Below are 20,817 nucleotides of genomic sequence, written 5' to 3'. Positions count from 1 at the left end.
AGTTGTGGTGAATGGAGTTAAATCCAGTTGGGAGCTGGTCACAAGTCATGTTCCCCAGGGCTCAGTACTGGGGCCAGTTCTGTTTAATATCTTTATCAACGATCTGGATGAGGAGGGTGCCCTCAGTAAGTTTGCAGATGACACCAAGTTGGGAGGGAGTGTTGATCTGCATGAGGGTAGGAAGGCTCTGCAGAGGGATCTGGAAGGGCTGGATCGCTGGGCTGAGGCCAATTGTATGAGTTTCTACAAGGCCAAGTGCCGGGTCCTGCACCTGGGTCACAACAACCCCATGCAGTGCTAAAGGCTTGGGGAAGAGTGGCTGGAAAGGTGCCCGGCAGAGAAAGACCTGGGCGTGCTGGTTGACAGCAGGCTGAATATGAGCCAGCAGTGTGCCCAGGTGGCCAAGAAGACCAATGGCATCCTGGCCTGTATCAGAAATAGTGTGGCCAGCAGGAGCAGGGAGGTGATTGTTCCCCTGTACTGGTGAGGCTGCAGCTTGAGTACTGTGTTCAGTTTTGGGCCCCTCACTACCAGAAAGACATTGAGGTGCTGGAGTGTGTCCAAAGAAGGACAATGAAACTGGTGGAGGCTCTAGAGAACAAGTCTTACGAGGAGCGGTTGAAGGAACTGGGGTTGCCTATTCTGGAATAAAGGAGGCTGAGGGGAGACCTTATCACTCTCTACAACTACCTGAAAGGAGGTTGTAGCGAGGTGGGTGCTGGTCTCTTTTTCCAAGTAGCAAGTGGTAGGACAGGAGGAAATGACCTCAAGTTGTGCCAGGGAAGGTTTAGATTGGATATTAGGAAAAAATTCTTCACTGAATCAAGTATTAGAATAGACTGCCCAGCGAAGTGTTTTGAGTCACCATCTCTGGATGTCTTTAAAAGACATGTAGATGTGGTGCTTAGGGACATTGTTTAGTGGTGGACTCGGCAGTGCTAGGTTAATAGTTGGACTCGATCTTAAGGGTTTTTTCCAGCCTAAATGATTCCATGATTCTGTGAAATATTTCTGTCTTTTTCTCTGTGTAGGCTCTGGGCTGTATCCTGTACTTGCTGTGCTTTAGGCAACATCCATTTGAAGATGGAGCTAAACTTCGCATAGTCAATGGGAAATATGTCATGCCACAAAATGACACCCGCTATTCTGTGTTTCATGATCTCATTCGTAAGTTTACAGTGTTACTTAATTTGGTGTCTTTATGGATACGTCTTATTATTGACAGTGTTGTATTGCTGACAGTTAAATGCTGTTGACATGTGATGGTGAAAAAGGTTAAGTGCAACAACTTCTTGTTTTATGAAAAATTTTAATCTTTTATCAAAAAACTTGGAGATTTTAAATGAAACCTTTGGGGTTTTAGTGCTGTTGCCTGCCTTGTTTAGGATTTGAATTAGTCCACAGGAGCAACTAGTGTATCAGTTTGGTTTCTCTGAATTTGCTTTAGAAGTTGTTTTCTTTAAATTTCAAATAGATCACTGGAAGCTTCAATTACGGTGCTGGAAAAATGTCTCTAACTCCAACAGTATTAGATATAAAGTTACTTCTGAGGTTATTCATTAACTGATCCTCAGGTATATTCCTTGAAGTATTCTTAATCCTAAGTGGTGTTTTTTTGTGGATACCTGTTATGACAAGGATATTTGTAGTTGCTCTGCTCTGTTCACGTGTTTCATTGCTTATTGCACTGGAGCGCAGTGAAGAAATTATTAATCTCTGCTGGGAGAGAAACTCCGAAGGGTTTCTGTTACATTGTCTGAATCTCTTTTTTTTAGGCTCCACTTTGAAGGTGAACCCAGAGGAGAGATTGTCAATCACTGAACTTGTGAATCAACTGCAGGAGATTGCAGCAGCTAGGAATGTGAATCCTAAATCCCCTATCACAGAGGTAAAGATGTCTCATAAGGAGTATTATTTATTGGTTAGGTCTCCTTTCTCTCCTCTTTTATCCAGTGAGTGTGAGTTTAGTAACAGATGTCAGAAGAGGTACCCTGTGCCTTAGTCTTTTGAAAATTTGTTTTGAAAACTTCTTTTGAAATTCAATTGAATTGATCTGTATCACTTGTAGGATCTTTGAAAGTACACCTTTTAAAGCACAGAGCTTGCATGACATTAAAGGAAACTAGTTCAGTTCTGCTTGTTGAAAAACTTCTCATAGTCTTGGGTCATTCTTTAGTACAGAAGTGCTCTGTTTGACATGGTGCATTTAATCATAATTGACTTGAACAGAAAAATCTAGTATACGAAGACTCTGCCTGCACTGACTTGAAACCCACTTAGTGTCTTCTGTTCGATGCTTAATTTACACAAAACTGCAAATGAATCAATTAGTGTATCTTAACTTCCTGGCTTTCTCCTGAGGTTCAGCTTGCCTGTTCTCACCATGTAAAAGTAATTTACAAAGCAAGTTGGCTAAATTGGCAAGAAAATACTCATAGTGAGTATTAATCTCCTCAGCTCCTGGAACAAAATGGAGGCTATGGAAACAATACTCAGCCTCGGACATCTGTGACCTCTATTTCACAGAGCTCCAAGCCTGCAGGACAGCTCAACAATATGTACAATGCAGGTAAGTGCAAAAAGAGACATCATACTAGTGTAAAACCAATTGCATATCTTATACGTGGGGAAAACCCCCCACATTTGGGGGTTTTAGACATTTTGCACAAGCACTAGCTATTTTGCATTTATATCACTGTTTCTAACCTTGTTTTATGTTTCGCAAGGTTTGGTTGTATGTTGACACATGCATATGTGAATTTCTCAAGTTCATTGCTGGGCAAGATAAAATTTGGTTTCCTGTGTAAAATAATTGAAACTAAAATGCACTATTGATCTCTAGAGGTGGGAGAGTTGAAATAAGTGAACTAAAACTTGATGAAAGTGGTGGATACAAGAAGCAATAATGTTCTTAAGAACAAGAGCTTTAGAGAAAGTACTCTTCAGGTTATGACAAATTAATAAAAAATAGCTTATTTTAACCCCCAAACTTTCCGGTTCAATGAGGCAATGATAATTGAAAGGGTCTTGTGTAAAAAGCAGAGTTTAAGAGGAGTTTAAATTTAAACTGTTAAAAGTCTTCTGAGAAAAGTGCTGTATTTTAACTGATAACTTGTTACATTGTGGCAGAAGTTACTGAAATCAGTACATACCCTGAGTTTGTGCACAATATTGGCTATTTGGTATAAGAAAGTGACAGTTGTCAAGCAGTTGTTCTTGGAAAGCAAAGACATCAGATATGTTACAACTTCAAAAGATAGCAGCCGTTTTGTGTCTTTTGGTATAACTTTATGCTAAAACGTGTTTGGTGTCTAATGGTGGAGGTAGTCCAACAAAGAAATGCAGAAGCAATTGCAGGGATTTCGACTATGGATCACACTAGTTCATTAATGCTAAGGAGTCACTCACCTGACATGTATTTATTTTGGCCTATGAAAAGCCTGTATGAGGAAGAAATAGTATTTTTCCTTTCTTTCCCCCGAAAAGACTTCTGAGCTTCTGTGATAGTTGATGCGCCTCTGACAGTGATCATAGTCTAAAGCTATTTAGTTTTGTCACTTCCAAAAGAGTCATGGCTGACAGCCTCAAAGGGAAAAAACAGTAGCCTAAATTCAGTTTAGCCTAAACTCAGTACTTTCAGAAATAGCCATAGCTGGCACTGCCTTGAGCCCAGCTAATTATGGGAGGACTGTGCAGGGAGGACTTCGGAAGAAGGTTGCACCATAGGACATTAATGGTGAGGAGAAGGAGTTGTGGTTCCATCTGAGGAAAAACAATAGTTGGACTAGCAGTACTAAATTGAGTCAACCAAAACACATCTCCAGAATGACACAATTAAAACCTGATGTACCCATTCTGTAAAAATAGATATTCCAGAGTTCATTCAGTTGAAAATACTTGCACTTAATATAGTAAAGAAAATGAGAAGCTTGATAGGTTTATTTGCATCTAATTTCTTATTAAAAGGCAATTTCTGCACCCATCTTGTCACATATCATATGTGAATATGGAACATATCAATTAATGTAGAAGATATCAAGGGAATATTTCATACTGTATTCAGTTTTCTTTCCAGCTCAGTATTTCTTGCTTGATATTAGCAATTCAGCATAAGTAATGAGACAAAAAGGATATTACTGTTCCAGGGAAACTTTTAAAATTGGGTAATATTTATTAGAGTAATGCTGTCTGTATATCAATTTCTGTGGAAGAATCCAGCTTCCTAATAGGATTATAATCAAAAGGCTGTCTGACCATCTGTTTTGTACAAGAATGAGTACTGTTTGTTGTTTACAATCATATTAATAGGGATGTTGTGCTGGGATGCTGTGCTAGCTGGGATGTTGTGCTTAAAGTAACTTAATTATGCCAGCTGCTTTTGAAGCCCTATATTAAAATGTCTCTACTGGGGGTGCTTAAGTAGATACGCTAACCATAAGCTGCACTTTAAGAGACTGATACTTAAAAAAGACAGTATTTTGCTGTACTGGCCATTTGAAATAAATGCTTTACTTTCAGAACAGCAAGGTGTAGCCTGTATGTGCATTCACTTCCAGCTTTGTAGGCAACTTGCTTTGGTGTGGAGCCCATTCCAGGATACAACTTAAAGTACAATTATTTTTATTTAACTACTCTAGGCCTGACCGTTGCGGAATGTGACCAGACTTATGGAGGGTTCTTTGATATTCTGAGGGGTGGAACAGAGCGATTTTTCACTAATATTAAGGATACATCTTCTAAAGTTATCCAGTCTGTGGCCAAGTGAGTAAAAAAAAATAAATAAAAAAAAATAAAAATTGTGCTGGTGAGAGTTCTAAATGAAGGGTCAGGAGCTTATTCCAGAAATTATCAAATTTAGCATACTTTTCCAAGTATGAGCTCTAATAGTTGGTAGCTGGCCCTGAGATTTTAAGAATGATAGTAATACAAAAGTTACTTTAGCAATCATTTACTGGAAATGAGAATGTTGGGGCCAAAAGCCTGTCCTTAAGTACTACTTTACCTGCTGTATTCTGGATACTGAAAGCTTGGGAGAGATGAGCAGGTGGGGGCTGGAGCAGGGTGGAGAGGTATGGACTAGGACTATCATGGTTCAGAATGAATAAATTGAATTAGTAGATAGGGCCTCCATGAATAAGAAAAGAAGAAAAAAAGATGGAGCAGGGGAAAGGGAATGGAGGTGAGAAGAAAAACTGCGGGGAAATAGTGTATGGACTTGTCTGTCCAGTTTAGTTTTCAGGTGGAATTCTATGCCCTCAAGGCAAAGTGAGAGGATCTGCACTGTTTGTCTCCTTTGCCCTGCATTACATGGAAGAATACTCTCCTGTTTCTATGTATGTGTTCTCGGATACCTAGTCTGTGATTATTTCTTTCTAATCAGATTTTCAGTCCCATTCAAAATGTTTCTAGTACCTCTATGTGATCAATATTAATCAATCTGTATGATTCATACTTTTTAAACTCATTATCAAAAAGTGTAAAAGGTTTTTCTTAATTATAGGAAGAGCAGGTAAGTCACTGCTGAATACCATGACTGAACAAGAGCCTCCTAAGGAATACTGAACTGTGTCCTTCACTGTAGGGTTTGTGGGCCTTTAATTGGAATACTGTGCTATGGCTTATGAAGCCTATTGCTTGCAAAATGTTTTTCTGTTACTGAGTGTAATTTCTGTGTAATGCTGCTCTAAAATATTTGTAATGATCAGATAAGTTAGATCTGTAGATCTTGCACCTCTGTAGACCCTTCAACTGCATTTTTAGCTGTTTGCTCTTACATTTAGTCTGTTTAAACTTCCTATGTGTGGCTTAGGTCAGGTTCTCTATTTTTTTAAAGGTTACAAAATCTTTGCAGCTTTGGTTTGTCCTTAGGCTTTCTATAGCTTTTGACACACTAGAATCAAACTTTTCACCCCAGGAAAACCACATTGACACAAGAGAAGTCAGGGAGGTGTGCAAGGGAAATGAACTGTTGCATGATGAAAGTGGTAACTTGTTAGCAGCTTAGCAGAACTGTAGGAGTTCCATGTATGAAGTAACAGATGAGCTACAACTTCTAAGTGACCACTCCCAATTTTATTTCCTTGGCATGTGCTGTATTGCAGGCCTCTGTTCTTTACCTCCTTGTATCTGTTACCCTCTGTGGCACTGATCTTCCTCTCCCTTCCACTTCAGTCTTACTTCTGTTCCTTTTGTTCTGTCTTGTTAAACGAAATTTCCTGTGTGGTAAAACATGGAAATATTCTCCAGATTCCTTGCCTTTGACAGATACACTATTTATAAACTTGAAGGTACTTAATTCCTTGTCTTAAATTCTGCCAGTTTTGCTTAGGTTTAAGTCTTGCAGCAGAGATTACTTTTCTTCATTTGTGACAGATAACACTTAAATTCTTCTCTACCTTTGACAAAGTTATAAGCCCTACTTTCCCATGCCTGTGTTCCTTTATTAGATCTTACTTGTACTATATTTTGGTTGTACACTATGTGCTTCTGAAGCACTCCTGCACTTTACTTTCTTGGGCTCTTGTCTCTACTTGACTTTATGAATTGTTATGCCTCCATCAATCAGTTATGTTTGAAGAAGTTTTCCTTTCCTGCTCTTGTAAGTGGCTTCTTCCTTAAAGGCCACTGGAAGTTTAATTACTTTTTTTAATTTCATCTTGTGCCGTTTTCCCCTTTTCTAGTGGTCAATTAGGACTGTCTAAAATTGACTTTTTAATATGGAATGGCTTATGCTGTACCTGCACCTTATTTTAAATTTCTCCTCCCTGCTAGGTGTCTGGCTTTTTGCTTTGTGTGATTTCCTTTGGTTCCATTCTAAGTGTAGTGTGCAAGGAATAAAACAGTAACTGTACATCCGACTGCATCTGCAGAGCTCATCTGGCAGCTTCTGAAGTCTAGGACAGTGAGTTCTTGCTGTCCGAAAAGATGCTGTTCAGTTCCCATGATCTTCTTTACAATTGTTTATTTAGATTATGGTGACTGTGCCAAATAAGTCTTGCATCTCTCTTATTCTTAGAGTTATGATGCTACTTCTGAGTTCCTAGTTAGTGTTCTGTGGCTAAACAATATGCTTGGCGTGTTAGTTAGAATCCCTTTTTTGACAGAACTTGGAAAGTATGATTGAGGTGGAACTTGAGGCTCTTCAGTCCTATACAGAGCCCCATGGCAGGATCGTATATGCTTTAAATTTGCGTGGGACATAAGGAACTGTTAGAATTCTCCAAACTGCTTCAAACCTTATCTGGCATGACTCTTTACTTTGTGTTAGTGTTTGAGCCTCTGTCAGGGATGCGACTGCTATTGGAGACATTTTAGTGCATGTTTTGTGGAACATACCAAGTATGAGTTAAAGAAAAGCTTATTACTTTTACATGTTATTTGTATTAATTACAGAACATCACATGTGGATTTTTACTAGAATTGAGTAGCTTGTGAATGTAACTGTTTGTTGTGGTTTTGGTTTGTAGCTCTTAATGGGTGGGAGTATTGTAATATCCAAATTAGATCAATGAGTCACAGACCTTCTCCAGCTAATGGGGGATGCAGCACTTCCACAGGCTGTGATGGATTGACAGAGGATTGTCAGACAGTGTGAAGTCCCAAGGTTCATCATGAGGGTATCAGTTCCTCACAGATGTTTTGGACTGGGCTGATTGAATAAGGGTTTATATATAGGTGACTTGTGTGTATCACCGCTGTTGACAGAGCACGTGAGACTGTCAGATTCTTGTTTAAGCTTTGCACTAATACAAACAAATCTTGATTTTGTAGAGGACTCTATCTTCATACAACTTTGTTTTCTTGTGTTACCTATGTGAATTTGGCCATTGGGTTTGGGAGTGAAAGAAGAGGAGGGAATTCAGTGAGTACATAATTATGCTAGTGAGAACCAGTTACTTCAGTACTTATTTTCTTTTGGTATTTAATCAATACTGAAAGAGAAACTCCTTCCACTTGTAATTTGCCAATGTTCTTTAGTAGCCCTTAGTTCTGTAATTTCTATTCCTTGATAAGCCTTATGAATATTTTGAATCTTAACTGTATTTAACAGGTCACTGAAATGGCAAAACATGAATTAATGTGAACCATACTTAATGTTATGCAGAACCTAAGGTAGTCTCAGGTTCTTTAGCATTTAATGTTCTTAGCATTGAACATTCACTATGCTGCTGAGAGTGCCACCACTGGGCTTGTGCATTCTTAAACTATTTATGCTTTAACTGAGCTGAAGTGTTAATTCTCTTTTTGCATCTACTATAGGACATATCTGTTTATATCATGGTCATTCTCTGCCTTTACAAACTTGTGTTGTGGCTACAGCTGGTACCATCAGGGACGTGGGAATACCTCTTCTACTTTTGCATCCTTGACTGCCTTTCCAAAACTCTTCAACAAACATGAGAAGCAGGCATTCTGGAAAAACTAAAATGTCTCTTCCTTGTCGTGCGTTTTCCTCACCACACTTAAGCATTCCTCATGTTGGAGTCTGTCATCTCATTAGGTAGGCTCTGTCCTTCCTACTTACCATTGATTTTCTGAATTGTGGAGTTATTTCCTTTTTCTGCAGACAGACTTCTTTTTCACTGAATCCAAACTACAGTGGAAGAGTTACTGTTCGGTAGTTGCTACAAAAAAGTTAATTTTTTCTTCTCTCCCATAGCTGCCTTGATCTTAATTCAAATTTTGATCTCTTATTTATCCTTATAAATGATAAAGTCTGAAAACTAAAACACATGTCACAGGCTACTAGGAACAGAAGAGTGAATGAAGGCCATCTTCATTGTCCCCCAGGCCACCTCACTTGCAGGTGTTGCAGTCGCTTGCAGATTCAGGTTAGGCAGAATCAGTTTATAGCTACATGAGAGAGAACACAGACCAGCAGAGGTTCAGCCCTCTGTTGATACAAACTGACCTAAAAGAAAGTACTGGGGTGTACATGCACTTAGGAGCAGATGCATGTTGCTCTGTGAAGGGGCCTGAATACGGCAGACCAGCGTCTGCATCAAAGGGAACTTTGTTCCAGCAGATGTACCTGTGTGTGCCCAATAACTCAGTCTGTAGCCATGTGGACTCAACGTACCTCTGTTCAGCTCATCCACCTTTTGCTTGTGATGCTGCTGTGCCCTTGACCAGCTTTTATGCTTATTGAGGTCTGCATCCACACAGGTTACAGATGCCCTACCGAAAAACATACAAAAATGTTTTAAGTATCTGGTCTTCACTGGTATTGAAAGCAGTGTGCTGAACTTATGATCACTCTTGTTTTGCTTTGTCAGAACATTCTCTTTTACTGAAGAGATTATGATCTAATCTAGGGAACAATCAGGTGCGTTTTATTGCTAGCTTTCTTTGTTTCTGGTTTGCTGCATTAATGTTTTATTTCATGGACCTTTGTGTTGTACTAGGTAGTTGAATGATTAATTCAGTTCTGTGAAGCAGACCCAAGTGGGAACAGATTGATGTGAACTTCAGTGCTGCATTTCATCCTGGCTTTTGAAAAATAAACTGCAAAAGTGGTGGTGTTTTGCTACTCTTATGAGCATAGAGATGTCTGGAGGAAGACTGCTTAGTGTTAGAGCATTATTTTTAACTAAGATAATAGTTTGTATGCTCACATTGTAGCTGTGCTGGTCAGTCTGTCATTCTTCATTCTTTCCTGTCTTCAGCTATTAGTAATACAAAGTAACTATGCACTGTTACAGAATTTTGTGCTGCATGCTAACTAGTTTATTTTGTGAATTTAATTGTTAATTTTAATTTAATTGTTTTAAACTTAATTTGCTGGAATGATATTTTTGTTTAATATTAGTTATGGGCTTTTAAATGCAGCTGTTCTCTGACAAGATTAATAATGCCAACCATATACACAGTGAAAAATTTTTAACATCTAATTAAAATTTCTGATTTTATTTAGGTATTTATTCTGCAAAATGAGAATTCATATTTAGTTTGCTACATTTCCCACTAGACTTCTCACTAAAAAGCCTTGAAGTAGCCTGGTATCATCAGAAAAGTGGCTAAATATTGGTGTCAAAGTACTTCCCTGTTTAGCTTAATTAGAGCCTTAAAAAGCACACCGAGTTTTCCATATGGATCACAAGCCAGAAGTGCTCCATGCAATCTCTTGATTTGTTTGCATGTACTACTCTTACCACCTCCCAGCAACATTGCTATGTAAATGGAATTTCTGCTGTTAATAACATGAAAGGAAAGACCTTATTCCTTACATTTATTTACAGGGTTCTATCTTGAAATGTGTAGCAATGCTTACCAGTGTGAAGAATATGCATTTTTTTTCACCTTCCTGCTATTTAAAGCAATCTCAGTTACCAGTTTGATGTGAAACACTCCACTAAAACCAGAGTATGTTATGTTCAAGTCTTACTACTGAAGCTCTGAAATCTTCAGAATGAAGTTCAAGGAAGGTCACGTTGTAGGGTGCTTATGTTGATTTTGCAGTTTAGCAGCTACATTTTAAGTAAGGCAACACAAGCATTCTGAAGCTTTTTCAGTTTAACAGGCTTCAAGTTGCTGCTTAACCTCAGTGTTACAGCATTGAAGAGATTATGGTTCTTTATTCTCAGGCTATCATATTAGGTCATTCTTTATCTTGATAACAAAAAAGTTGATATCATTAGAATGATCTGCATGTTTTCTTGCTTGAAGCTGTTGGGTGTAAGCCACAAATAACGTTTGACACTTTGCAATCATATAAAGGACTATGTTCATCACTAATTTTAATAAGAAATTATTATCTGTGAATGTAAATGCCTACCTTAATTAGTTCAGTTGCAACAGTGTTACCACTTGAGCTACATGATGAAGTTATGTCCTTCCAAAGGTGCAAAGAATTTTGAAGTAGAGTTTACTTGGCCATTTTGTCTACCTCCTTATGCAAGATTTTTGAAGGCTGAATTTTTTAGTGCTTTGTCTAGTGAAACTCAAACTTCCTTGTGGTGATTTCCATTTCTCTCAAGACCTTGGGTCATTATCGTTGTTAGGACAGTGATTATGGCATTTTGCATAAATACTGTTTAATGTGCTTTCAGAACAGTTGTTCTTGCCTTACCTAAAATACTCTTCCTAATCCTTGTAAATTCAATAATCTTTTATGAATCTCCTGAGCCTCCTTCATGTTTACTAGCAAGCAGTAAAGAATCAAAGCATAATGTTCTCTTGATGTTTCAGAATTTGAGTGCAGTGTACTAGGTCTGCTCTTTCAAGAAGTGTCTTGAAACTTGGCAACAATGTGAAAATATTGCTTTGATAGTGCCTCTGCATTCCCTAAACATGCATCATAGTGTTGTGATGATATTTTGATATTCTGGAGATATGCTACTGACTTATTTTAAGTTAGGGATGTCTAAATCAAATTCTGTAGGTGAGGTTTGTTCTTAGTTTGCCAGTCAGGAGTGCAGACCTATGTGATTATAGTCAGGGGTGTTGGCTAGCACTGGAGGCTCTTCAGTCTTTTTCTTGAGCTTTTTTGTCCTGCTACATAGCAGATAACCTAGAAACAAAAAAAATAATAGTGGTCTTAAAATAGTAAATTGTTGGCATAATGTGGGTGATTAGGGAGAGATGAAGGGAATGGAGCTAAATAAAAAAAAAAATCACTGGTAGATTATTTTTGAAAAAGGCTGCTCTTTAAGACTATGCATAACTATCTGAGTAATGAGTAAGGCCTTGCTTAGTATAGGAGTTTTGGAAGTGAATTTTTGGAGGAAAGATTTAAATGAGGAAAGAGATTCATGTTCTCTCTATTCATATGGAATCCGGAAACTGGGCAGCATGGCCATCTAGGCCAGAGAGTAACATGCCAGAGCTACATAATTTAAAATGTAATGTTTTAACAAATTATCTTTGTTCTAAGCATTATGTTGTCCTCCATTAAAGATGTTAATGCATCCTCATTAAGCTTTCAAACTGATACCTACAATGAATCTTTATCAGTAAGAGCAGGGTCTAGAGGAATGAGTGAAACATTGAAGGCATCTGTACAAAATCGCCAGAGATAAGTAACTGAGATGAGTAACTGTTCAAATACAACATCTAGTCTGAAAACTCTAGTCTGAAGCATGAGGTAACAAGCCTCAGCTGGAAGAAATGAAACTTTATTCATGGTGGTGAGTTTTAGACTTATGGCTTGAATGGTTCTATTTCATAGTATTAACTCCAATGTGTTCTGTTTCAGTTATGCAAAAGGAGACTTGGATATATCATACATCACTTCCAGAATTGCTGGTATGATAGCTATGTCTGTTTTAAGAATAATTTCTGATTGTTCTTAATATATGAAAAAAGTAAATACTTCATCTGGTGTTTGTTGTTCTGTCTTCAGTGATGTCCTTTCCAGCTGAAGGTGTAGAATCTGCCATCAAAAATAACATAGAAGATGTGCGGTTATGTCTGGACTCTAAACATCCTGGCCACTATGCTGTGTACAATCTCTCTCCAAGAACATACAGGCCTTCAAGATTCCATAATAGGGTGTGTATAGTTTTTGTGTATTTCTGTAAAAGGTCTTTCAACACAATGTCTTGGTTATACCTTCAGTTTTTTATTGTGAAATATGTTAAAGTAGGCTGCATAATCAAAAAGATGACAAAAGAGTAAGTATAAACATAAGGTCAAAGAATAACCTATATTGTGTTTGTCTTTCAATCCAAACTTAAGTGATTAAAGACTGATCAGTTAAAGACAAAGTATTATCACACCTGAAAAAAACAATTACTGCCTCTTTGGGGGGAAGCAATCAACTTTTATCTGCATCTGGTTCAGTATGAGGTTCAGGCAGAGGCTTTTCAACATGGAAGGCAAAGCTTAATCACACAGGAAACCTTCTGCATGATAATTTGGAGCAGGTACCTCAAACCAAAAATCTTCAGCAATGCTTTTGAGCACTAGATTGCTGAAAAGTCCACTGAGGCTGACATAGTGAACTGATTTATTCCTCATCCCACAAAGCTATCAATATCTGCTTATGGAACGATAAATTCTGTCACTGGGAAATTGTTTACTCTGGGGATGGTTTTTTGGTTATGCAAGTGTGTGGTCCCTATACACTGACATTCCTCATGTATTGGTACTGTGAATGGTACAAGCTAATGTATCAATGAGCACAGCTAGATCTACCCATAATCTGGAAGTCTTCTGGTCTACATTTATCTTTTTGACATTCATTTTGTCTTCTGATCTTTGTTTTGCTGGGAAGTAATAGCAGATCATAACTTGTCAAAACACTGTAGATTCCTGCCCACTTTATTGGCTGGGAGTATTTAGAAAGTTTCTGCAAAACATTGTCTTCTGTGTAAAAGCAAAAAAAAGGCAGCTATTCTACTTGGAAAACAAACTCTTTAAATATATTAAGGAAACTTCCCCTGTTTATCTTTGAAATCTAGATGCACAATGAGCAATACTGACTGACTTAACTTCATTATTCAGTGATAGGTGAGAGCAGCCATGGAGGAAGCTGTCGTGGTTTAACCCCAGCCAGCAACTAAGCACCACGCAGCCGCTCACTCACTCCCCCCCCATCCAGTGCGATGGGGGAGAAAATCGGGGAAAAAAAGTAAAACTCCTGGGTTGAGATAAGAACAGTTTAATAGAACAGAAAAGAAGAAACTAATAATGATAATAACACTATTAAAATGACAACAGTAGTAGTAAAAGGATTGGAGTTTACAAATGATGCGCAGGGCAATTGCTCACCACCCGCCGACCAACACCCAGCTAGTCCCCGAGCGGCGATTCCCTGCCCCCCCACTTCCCAGTTCCTAAACTAGATGGGACATCACATGGTATGGAATACACCGTTGGCCAGTTTGGGTCAGGTGCCCTGGCTGTGTCCTGTGCCAACTTCTTGTGCCCTGGCTGGGCATGAGAAGCTGAAAAATCCTTGACTATAGTCTAAACACTACTGAGCAACAACTGAAAACAACAGTGTTATCAACATTCTTCACATGCTGAACTCAAAACATAGCACTGTACCAGCTACTAGGAAGATAGTTAACTATCCCAGCTGAAACCAGGACAGAAGCTAAGGAAGCTTAGTTTTTCTTTAGTGCCTGCAAAAGATGATTATGGCAAGCCTTAAACTTGATCAGAGGAGAACAGCTTCTGAAATTCTTAATTCTGACACTTTGCGTAGTAGGTGTTTATGAAATTATATATTCTTTCTTGCTTGCTGTATACTATCTGTATGAAACTTTTACAAATTTCTGTAACCTTGGTTAAAGTTAATGGTAGTTTTGAATTATTCTCTGCTAGTTTTGAGTCCTACTTGGAATAGGTTGCTCAGATTGTGCATTTTCCATCATTCTGCTGATGATCAGAACATTTTGGGCTTAAAACATAGCCAAAGGAAAAGAAGGTAATGTTGTATGGTATACATCTTGTAACAAAACTAGTGTTTGAGCAGAAAGTAAACGGTAAATCAGAAAAAAGTGAGTTCTTGCTTTTTTGAATACACCTGCTTTTGTAGATTGTGTTCTAGCTTGTAGATATAATGCTGCAATATGATTCTTTCACTGCTATTCTAATATTTGAGATGTACTGAAGCCCACATTGAATCCTGTGGTGAACAGGAATATAAAGGACTGCTTGCCTTAGCTTTTATTCGTTCACTGGTGACTTTGCATGAGCTTGCACTAACAGAAGAATGTACAATTTAAATCTCTCAAGTGATGCTTTCTGAAACTGTCCTCTTTTTTAATTAAAATACTAGAATACAGTGAACAGCTGTAGGAGACTTTGTATGCCAGACCATTTCTTTCAGCCTTTTTTCCTGAGCTTTGCAAAAAAACCAATCTCAATAAGAATTTTTTGTGATACTCAGTTGATGCAGGTAATTCATCTCAGAGTAACCCTTGAACTTTATTATCTGGGTAAGAAAACATGTTGCTGATAGCAAAATTTGGTCTTCCACATTCAGCAATTGTGGTCCCTGCTAAAAAGAAATAGAAAAAGCTTGCTTTATAAGTTGTCTCCTTGGTCACATCTATCAAACATCTAATCTTTTGGCATTGCATGTGCTCAAGGATCAGGTTTCATATACTGAATTCTTACTGGACAGCTGATTTTAAGAATATAGACTCTCAGCAGTGAAGCTGATTATTCAGTAGTGTTTTGTAGCCCTTATTGCAGAAGGAATATTATTAACTGAAGAGGCTCTTTGAATAAAGGACAAATGTAAAAGCAAACCAAGTCTTCCTGTTTCTTTGTTTGTCGGTTGGTTTTGTTTTTGTTTTTTTTTTTTTGCTTAAGAATATGTGCACAAATAAGTTGAAAGCTGTTTTACTTTATTCCTTGCTCTAAGAAAATTTCGGGTAGTAATCTGAGTTGTTATTTCTAGTGCAGCAGACTGCAGACAGGACTTGAGTTTTATTGCACTTCACACTATAAAGTGGTGAGACTACTTTTCTTGAGCATCTTGTGTGATTTCTACCTGAAGGTGGCATTAAAGTGTAAAATTGCCTCATATACACAGTTTATGCTGTGCAAATGTATGTGATTACTTAATCTCATTTCTCACCTCTGCTGTCTCTCATTGCAGGTTTCTGAATGTGGCTGGCCAGCAAGACGAGCACCAAATCTTCAGAATCTTTATAGCATATGCAAGAACATGCATTTATGGCTGAAACAAGACCAGAAAAATGTTTGCATTGTGCACTGCCTTGTAAGAAGTTGACTTAAGTTGAAGTGCTTTGCTCAATCCAGCTTTAAATTGTGAATAAGGATGCTAGTATCCACTCAGTTTGTGAATATTACTGACTTGCTTTAATGTGAGGCTTGGGGGCAATTCCATCCTTAGCAAAGTTATTTGCATAAATTTTCTCCTTACGCAAATTAGTAGAGTAGTGTAGCCCTTGCTTACTTGCATGTAGCATGGAAGGCAGTAAGTATATAGGAGGGATTAAGGCAAAGTAGCCTTTGGGAGAAAGAATCTGCTCTACTATTTCAGTGTTTGCTCTATTTTTTGTTCATGTTTTCTGAGTGACAGCTGGGTATACACTGCATTTCCTACTACTGTCCATTTCGAATGTAATCTGTATCTGCAGAATTGCACAAACTGACTATGATAGACTTTTGGTGGCACTTGCTTTTGCTGGTGGCAGGTTGCTATGTAACTTTCACTGTTCTCTAATATATCATTAACCTTGATATAACCCCCCAAAGCAGTTAAACTCTCAAAGAGCCACCTCATGTCCAACAGGGGGAAGGGGGGAGGAATGAATTTAAAGAATATTTACTATGCTCAAGACTTGAAGACATGAGGTTACTGTTATGTTTGTGTAAGAGAATTGCATGCAAAATTTTGACATTCTTTTCCTGCACAGTAAAAAGATAAACATGACAGTTGTTACAATGTGTATGATGCTGCTGGAAAGCATTCAAAACCAGTCCTTTCATATGGTATAGAAGTCTATATGGAATATCACTATCGGAATCTAAGGACTTGTTAATCTAGCAAAGTGTACTTCCTTAAACAGAGTTTTATGAGGAGAAAATCAGTTAATGTCAGCTCCTGAAAACTGATGGGATTTTCAGTGCTGCTGTGAGGTTAGGGATACAATTCTATATTAAAGTGATACTTACAGTATCTTGGTATCACATGATTGGTCAAGTAGGTAAGAAGCAGATGTGAAGAATTAGCCCCAGTTTTTGTAAGATCTTTCCCTTGAAGTGTTTCCTTTAAGGTACTTAACTCATTCCTTTTCTTCAGGTGTGAGGTAAGCTTGTGTATATATGGCTGTATGCCAGATGTGATGTGAAGAGCATATACCAGAACTACTAGAAATGAATGATAGCGGCAATATGTGTCTTGGATTCATCTAGCTGGAAATTTTTGTAGATATAAAAGCTAGGAAATCTAGGTTAAAAAGAATACTTTGGTGCATTTTTTTAGTCTAATGCACTTTCTTAGATAACAAAACATAAGAGTTGCTTCTTGTAATGGCGAAACTGCCTCTAGATGGCTGGGATTCAGAACCAGGTAGGGCTTTCTGTTTTTCTGATCTTTACTGTGGACGTTTGCAATAATGCAGTGAATTGCTAAATTTTTACATTGTAGTTTGAGTGATCCAGTTGAGAACAAGCAGTTGAAAACAAGATTTAAATGGCAGCTCTGTGCTTTAGCTGCAGTTAAGTCTTTTTGGACTGGCAATGATGGGGATCCGTTTTTAACTGGTATCCTGTTCTGCTGATACTGTAAGACTGTAGCACATATGCCAGAGGCTGGAGTAGCTCCTTGACATCTGCAGTAACACTTTGTTCTGTGTAATTATTTGGGGCCATGCAGTGATGGTCATCCTTGAAAAGTTGCACATCTTTAAGAACTTAATGGCAAAGAGACTTGCAACTGGCTATGCTGCAGCTCTTTCAGTGTGCTTAGGTGTTCCTTCAGGTAGCTTTATTTGACCTGTGTTTAAATGAACCAAGTTAAAATAATTATGCACACATGAGGAAAAGTTATGTTTTATTTATTTTGTGAAGGTTATTTCTTTTCAAAATAATTTAGACACAACTCCTCTAGTTTTTTGAGACTTTGGGACAAAACTTATGCTCAAAATCTAGCTTTTTCCAATAATTGGTTTTTTTTTATTGCTGCCTTAATGATTGTGTTTCTTTTGCTCTCATTCTCAACTTATCAAACTTCTTTCTGAAGTCCAAGGTTCTGTCATCAGATTTGTTTACTAATGAATAAGATAGTCTTTATTTTGAATGCTGTATTTCTGGTTGTAAAGTAGTCTTTAAAGTCTTGTAAAGTTGTCCTCTGACTTCATGCCATGGTTGCAAAGGGTTTGCTGTGACTTGTTTGCTGACCTCTTTGTACAATGATTTTTCTCCCCTTGGTATGGTGCTTTAATGTGGAAGTAGCTTTGTGATGTAAGTGTACATAGGTCACTGCTTGTTGTGCTGATCAGTATTGGCCCATTCTTCCCTTGTATTCATTAATGTTTTGTCCTAAGTGTAGGCTCTCAGGGTGGCACCATGTTTTTGTTCCATCTGTGTGAAATTTAACTGAAAGGCAGGGTCCAGCCCACATAATCATAGACTATTTCAGTGACTTCTGGAAATCATTGGGCTTGCTAGTTACACCAGCAGTAATAATATTGATTTGTTGAACTGCTCTTTAAAGATCTCACTGTTATGGAGCTGGCAGACCTTTTCATTGATCTATGGTAAGAGTAGAAGCCTGGCTTTTAAGGAAATGCCTGTTAAAACAGGTTGAGGAAAAACATTTCCTTCTTCCTCACTTCCACACTCATGCCAAATGACTACAAAAAAATCTGTTCCATGTTGTTAGTAAAAAAGACTTGAGAGATTCTGTTCTGTCAACCATTACCTCTTCTGAATCTTCAGTCTTCTGTAGTGTAGGGATGAGTGTGGGATGTGTGTAGCTGTGGTCCCTGCAGAAAGAGGTTCATTGTTTTAATTTCCTTCTCTTAGTTTAATAGCTTGCCACAAATCTCAGGCAGTCTTAGTCAGAAAAATAAGGTGTTCAGTGTGACTTATTTGTTCTGAATCTTAGGACTTCTCTTGTAGCAGAAGTCCATGGTTATCAGTCAAAAATAGCACTGAACTGGTGTTTCAGGTAGCAGCCAGAAAACAAACTTAAAAATGGATATTAGAGACAATAAGGTAGTAAATGTCAATTGAAAATTTCAAACTGTTAAAGTAAAGCAATTACTGACATTTGAGCAAGCAGATAATATGTAGTATCTTTTCTTTTGTGTGGAAATTGAATGAAAACATTTCACATTCAGATACAAAATTCAGATCTAATGATCGCACTAGACCTTGGATTTCACTAACATTAAATAAGGAGATAGCATATTCTTCAGTAACTTCTGTAATGCTTTTTCCACTAGGTTTAATAACAAAGTTACACTTTTTTTGTAGGATGGAAGAGCAGCGTCTGCTGTTGTAGTTTGTTCTTTTCTGTGTTTCTGTCGTCTCTTCACTACTGCTGAAGCTGCAGTTTATATGTTCAGTATGAAACGCTGTCCTCCTGGCATTTGGCCTTCTCATAAAAGGTACAGTATCAGTCTGTAGGGTACTGTTGAAGCAAGTAGTTATGCAGTTACGAATATGCTACTATTTATACAGGAGGCTTTTTAGGATGATAAATTATTTCAATAGTGTCTGTGTTCAAACAGCAAAATACTTGGAAAAATAGATGTATCATGAGTAGAGAAAGTAGTTCTGAATTCTGTGAGCCCTTAAGTTACTCATGATGTTCTTCTCAAAGTGAGTTGAATATGACCTGTAGTGAAGAAGCGTTAGGAATGCAAACAAGCGTATGCAGTGCTTTTGAATGCTCTTAAGTATAAAATCCTCTTCCACATGTGTAAGACTTATTCCATATTTTAAAAGTTTATTACAATAGGCTTCACTCACTATGTCAGAACACTGCAAGTTCTGTGGAAAGACCAGTAACGATTTCTGGCAATCTTTTCTGTTTAGGTAAGAATGCCTTCTGCTTTTTAAAGGAGTGCATGCAGAGGTGACTTTCATATACTTTGACAAACGTTTTAAGCTGAATATTTGATTTAATTTGATAGATGTTAAAACAACGAAGCCTCAGTAGCAAGTGACACTGGTAGTAAAGGTGTTTCCTACAAAAAGGATTAGATACAGGAAGGTGAGAAGTAAGGAGTAGTTAAGTATAAATGACGAATTATGCAGTTGTACAGATTTATTTTGAGTATATTTAATGGGTCCTCTAAATATAACTTTTACTGATGAGGATAAACGTAAAGGCTTTGAGTTACTAGCTCCAGAACTGCTCTGCAACTTTTATCCATTAAGTGTAAGATACGAAATAAATAGTTCTCCTAGTTTGGCATTTTAAGGCCTTTGGAAAGAGTGACTAGTTTGTTCTACAAGTTAATGTATGTAAAGCTACCAACCTAAGGCAACGTCTGGAGCTGTCTGGAAGGTGGGACACAGGTGCAGATAAGTTCATACGCAGCGCTGTGTTCAGTTTTCTGTGCAGTATATTTTTCTGTTGTGATGCAGCCATCAGGCTTTTGTACAGAAACTGTGTTGCTGCCCTTAAATTGAGAGGCTGGCTAGGGATTGTGAATATTTCTCTATGTTTCTATTTAATTTTCCTCTTTGTGAAATTCTATCTGATTTGAAAATCCATTTACTGGAAGTGCTGCTAAGTGTTCCCAGTGTTTTATTATTAGCGCTTGTCACTGCTCAGTGGCTGGATATGAACAGAAGTCACTCACCTACCTGTTAACCTATTTTTAGAATTTGGTTCTCTGGCTAAGTGAGTACTGTTTGGTTTTGGCAGATACATTGAATACATGTGTGACATGATGGCTGAAGAACCCATCATTCCTCACAGCAAGCCCATCCTTGTCAGATCAATCGTCATGACTCCTGTTCCTCTTTTCAGTAAGCAGCGTAATGGCTGCAGGCCTTTTTGTGAAGTTTATGTGGGAGATGAGAGAGTAACCACTACTTCCCAGGAATATGACAAAATGAAGTAAGTACAGGTTATGATTTGCTCTGAAACAGCACGTTATTTTTTTCTGTACTAACTTAAATATAAAGTCCTTACGGTGGGGAGAAAGCATAATTTTGCATGTGCCAGTTGAGCAGAAAGCTTCTCTAATGTACAGAACAGCTCCTCTCTCCCCTTTTAACTGATCTTGGAAGGTAAATCATGGGGAAAAGACAACATGGTTATAATGGCAGCTTGGATCTGTTCCTGCAGAAAGTGGGGATGATGGTGGGGTGGCACAGTGGCCACTGGGAGGCAGAGGTGAGCAAGACCCTCTTTCCTCTCACTCGATGGGAAGA

At 38.0% G+C, this 20,817-nt stretch overlaps 1 protein-coding gene across 4 annotated transcripts in view; it reads left to right on the top strand.

The window, feature by feature from the left end:
- Window positions 1-20,817, top strand: part of GAK (cyclin G associated kinase) — a 74,376-nt gene that overhangs the window by 21,992 nt on the left and 31,567 nt on the right. For all 4 annotated transcript variants that reach the window (XM_049796297.1, XM_049796295.1, XM_049796296.1 and 1 more), the window contains exons 8-16: window positions 1,032-1,167; window positions 1,776-1,888; window positions 2,458-2,569; window positions 4,638-4,761; window positions 12,194-12,243; window positions 12,341-12,489; window positions 15,554-15,676; window positions 18,904-19,037; window positions 20,306-20,500. In XM_049796297.1, coding sequence (XP_049652254.1) covers window positions 1,032-1,167; window positions 1,776-1,888; window positions 2,458-2,569; window positions 4,638-4,761; window positions 12,194-12,243; window positions 12,341-12,489; window positions 15,554-15,676; window positions 18,904-19,037; window positions 20,306-20,500 — 1,136 coding nt within the window. The remainder of the gene's footprint in view (window positions 1-1,031; window positions 1,168-1,775; window positions 1,889-2,457; window positions 2,570-4,637; window positions 4,762-12,193; window positions 12,244-12,340; window positions 12,490-15,553; window positions 15,677-18,903; window positions 19,038-20,305; window positions 20,501-20,817) is intronic.

Source organism: Accipiter gentilis, chromosome Z (genome assembly GCF_929443795.1).
Source record: "Accipiter gentilis chromosome Z, bAccGen1.1, whole genome shotgun sequence".
Classification (NCBI taxonomy): Eukaryota; Metazoa; Chordata; class Aves; order Accipitriformes; family Accipitridae; genus Astur; species Astur gentilis.
The sequence above is the reverse complement of the archived record's forward strand: the minus strand, read 5'-3'. Positions and strand labels throughout refer to the sequence as shown.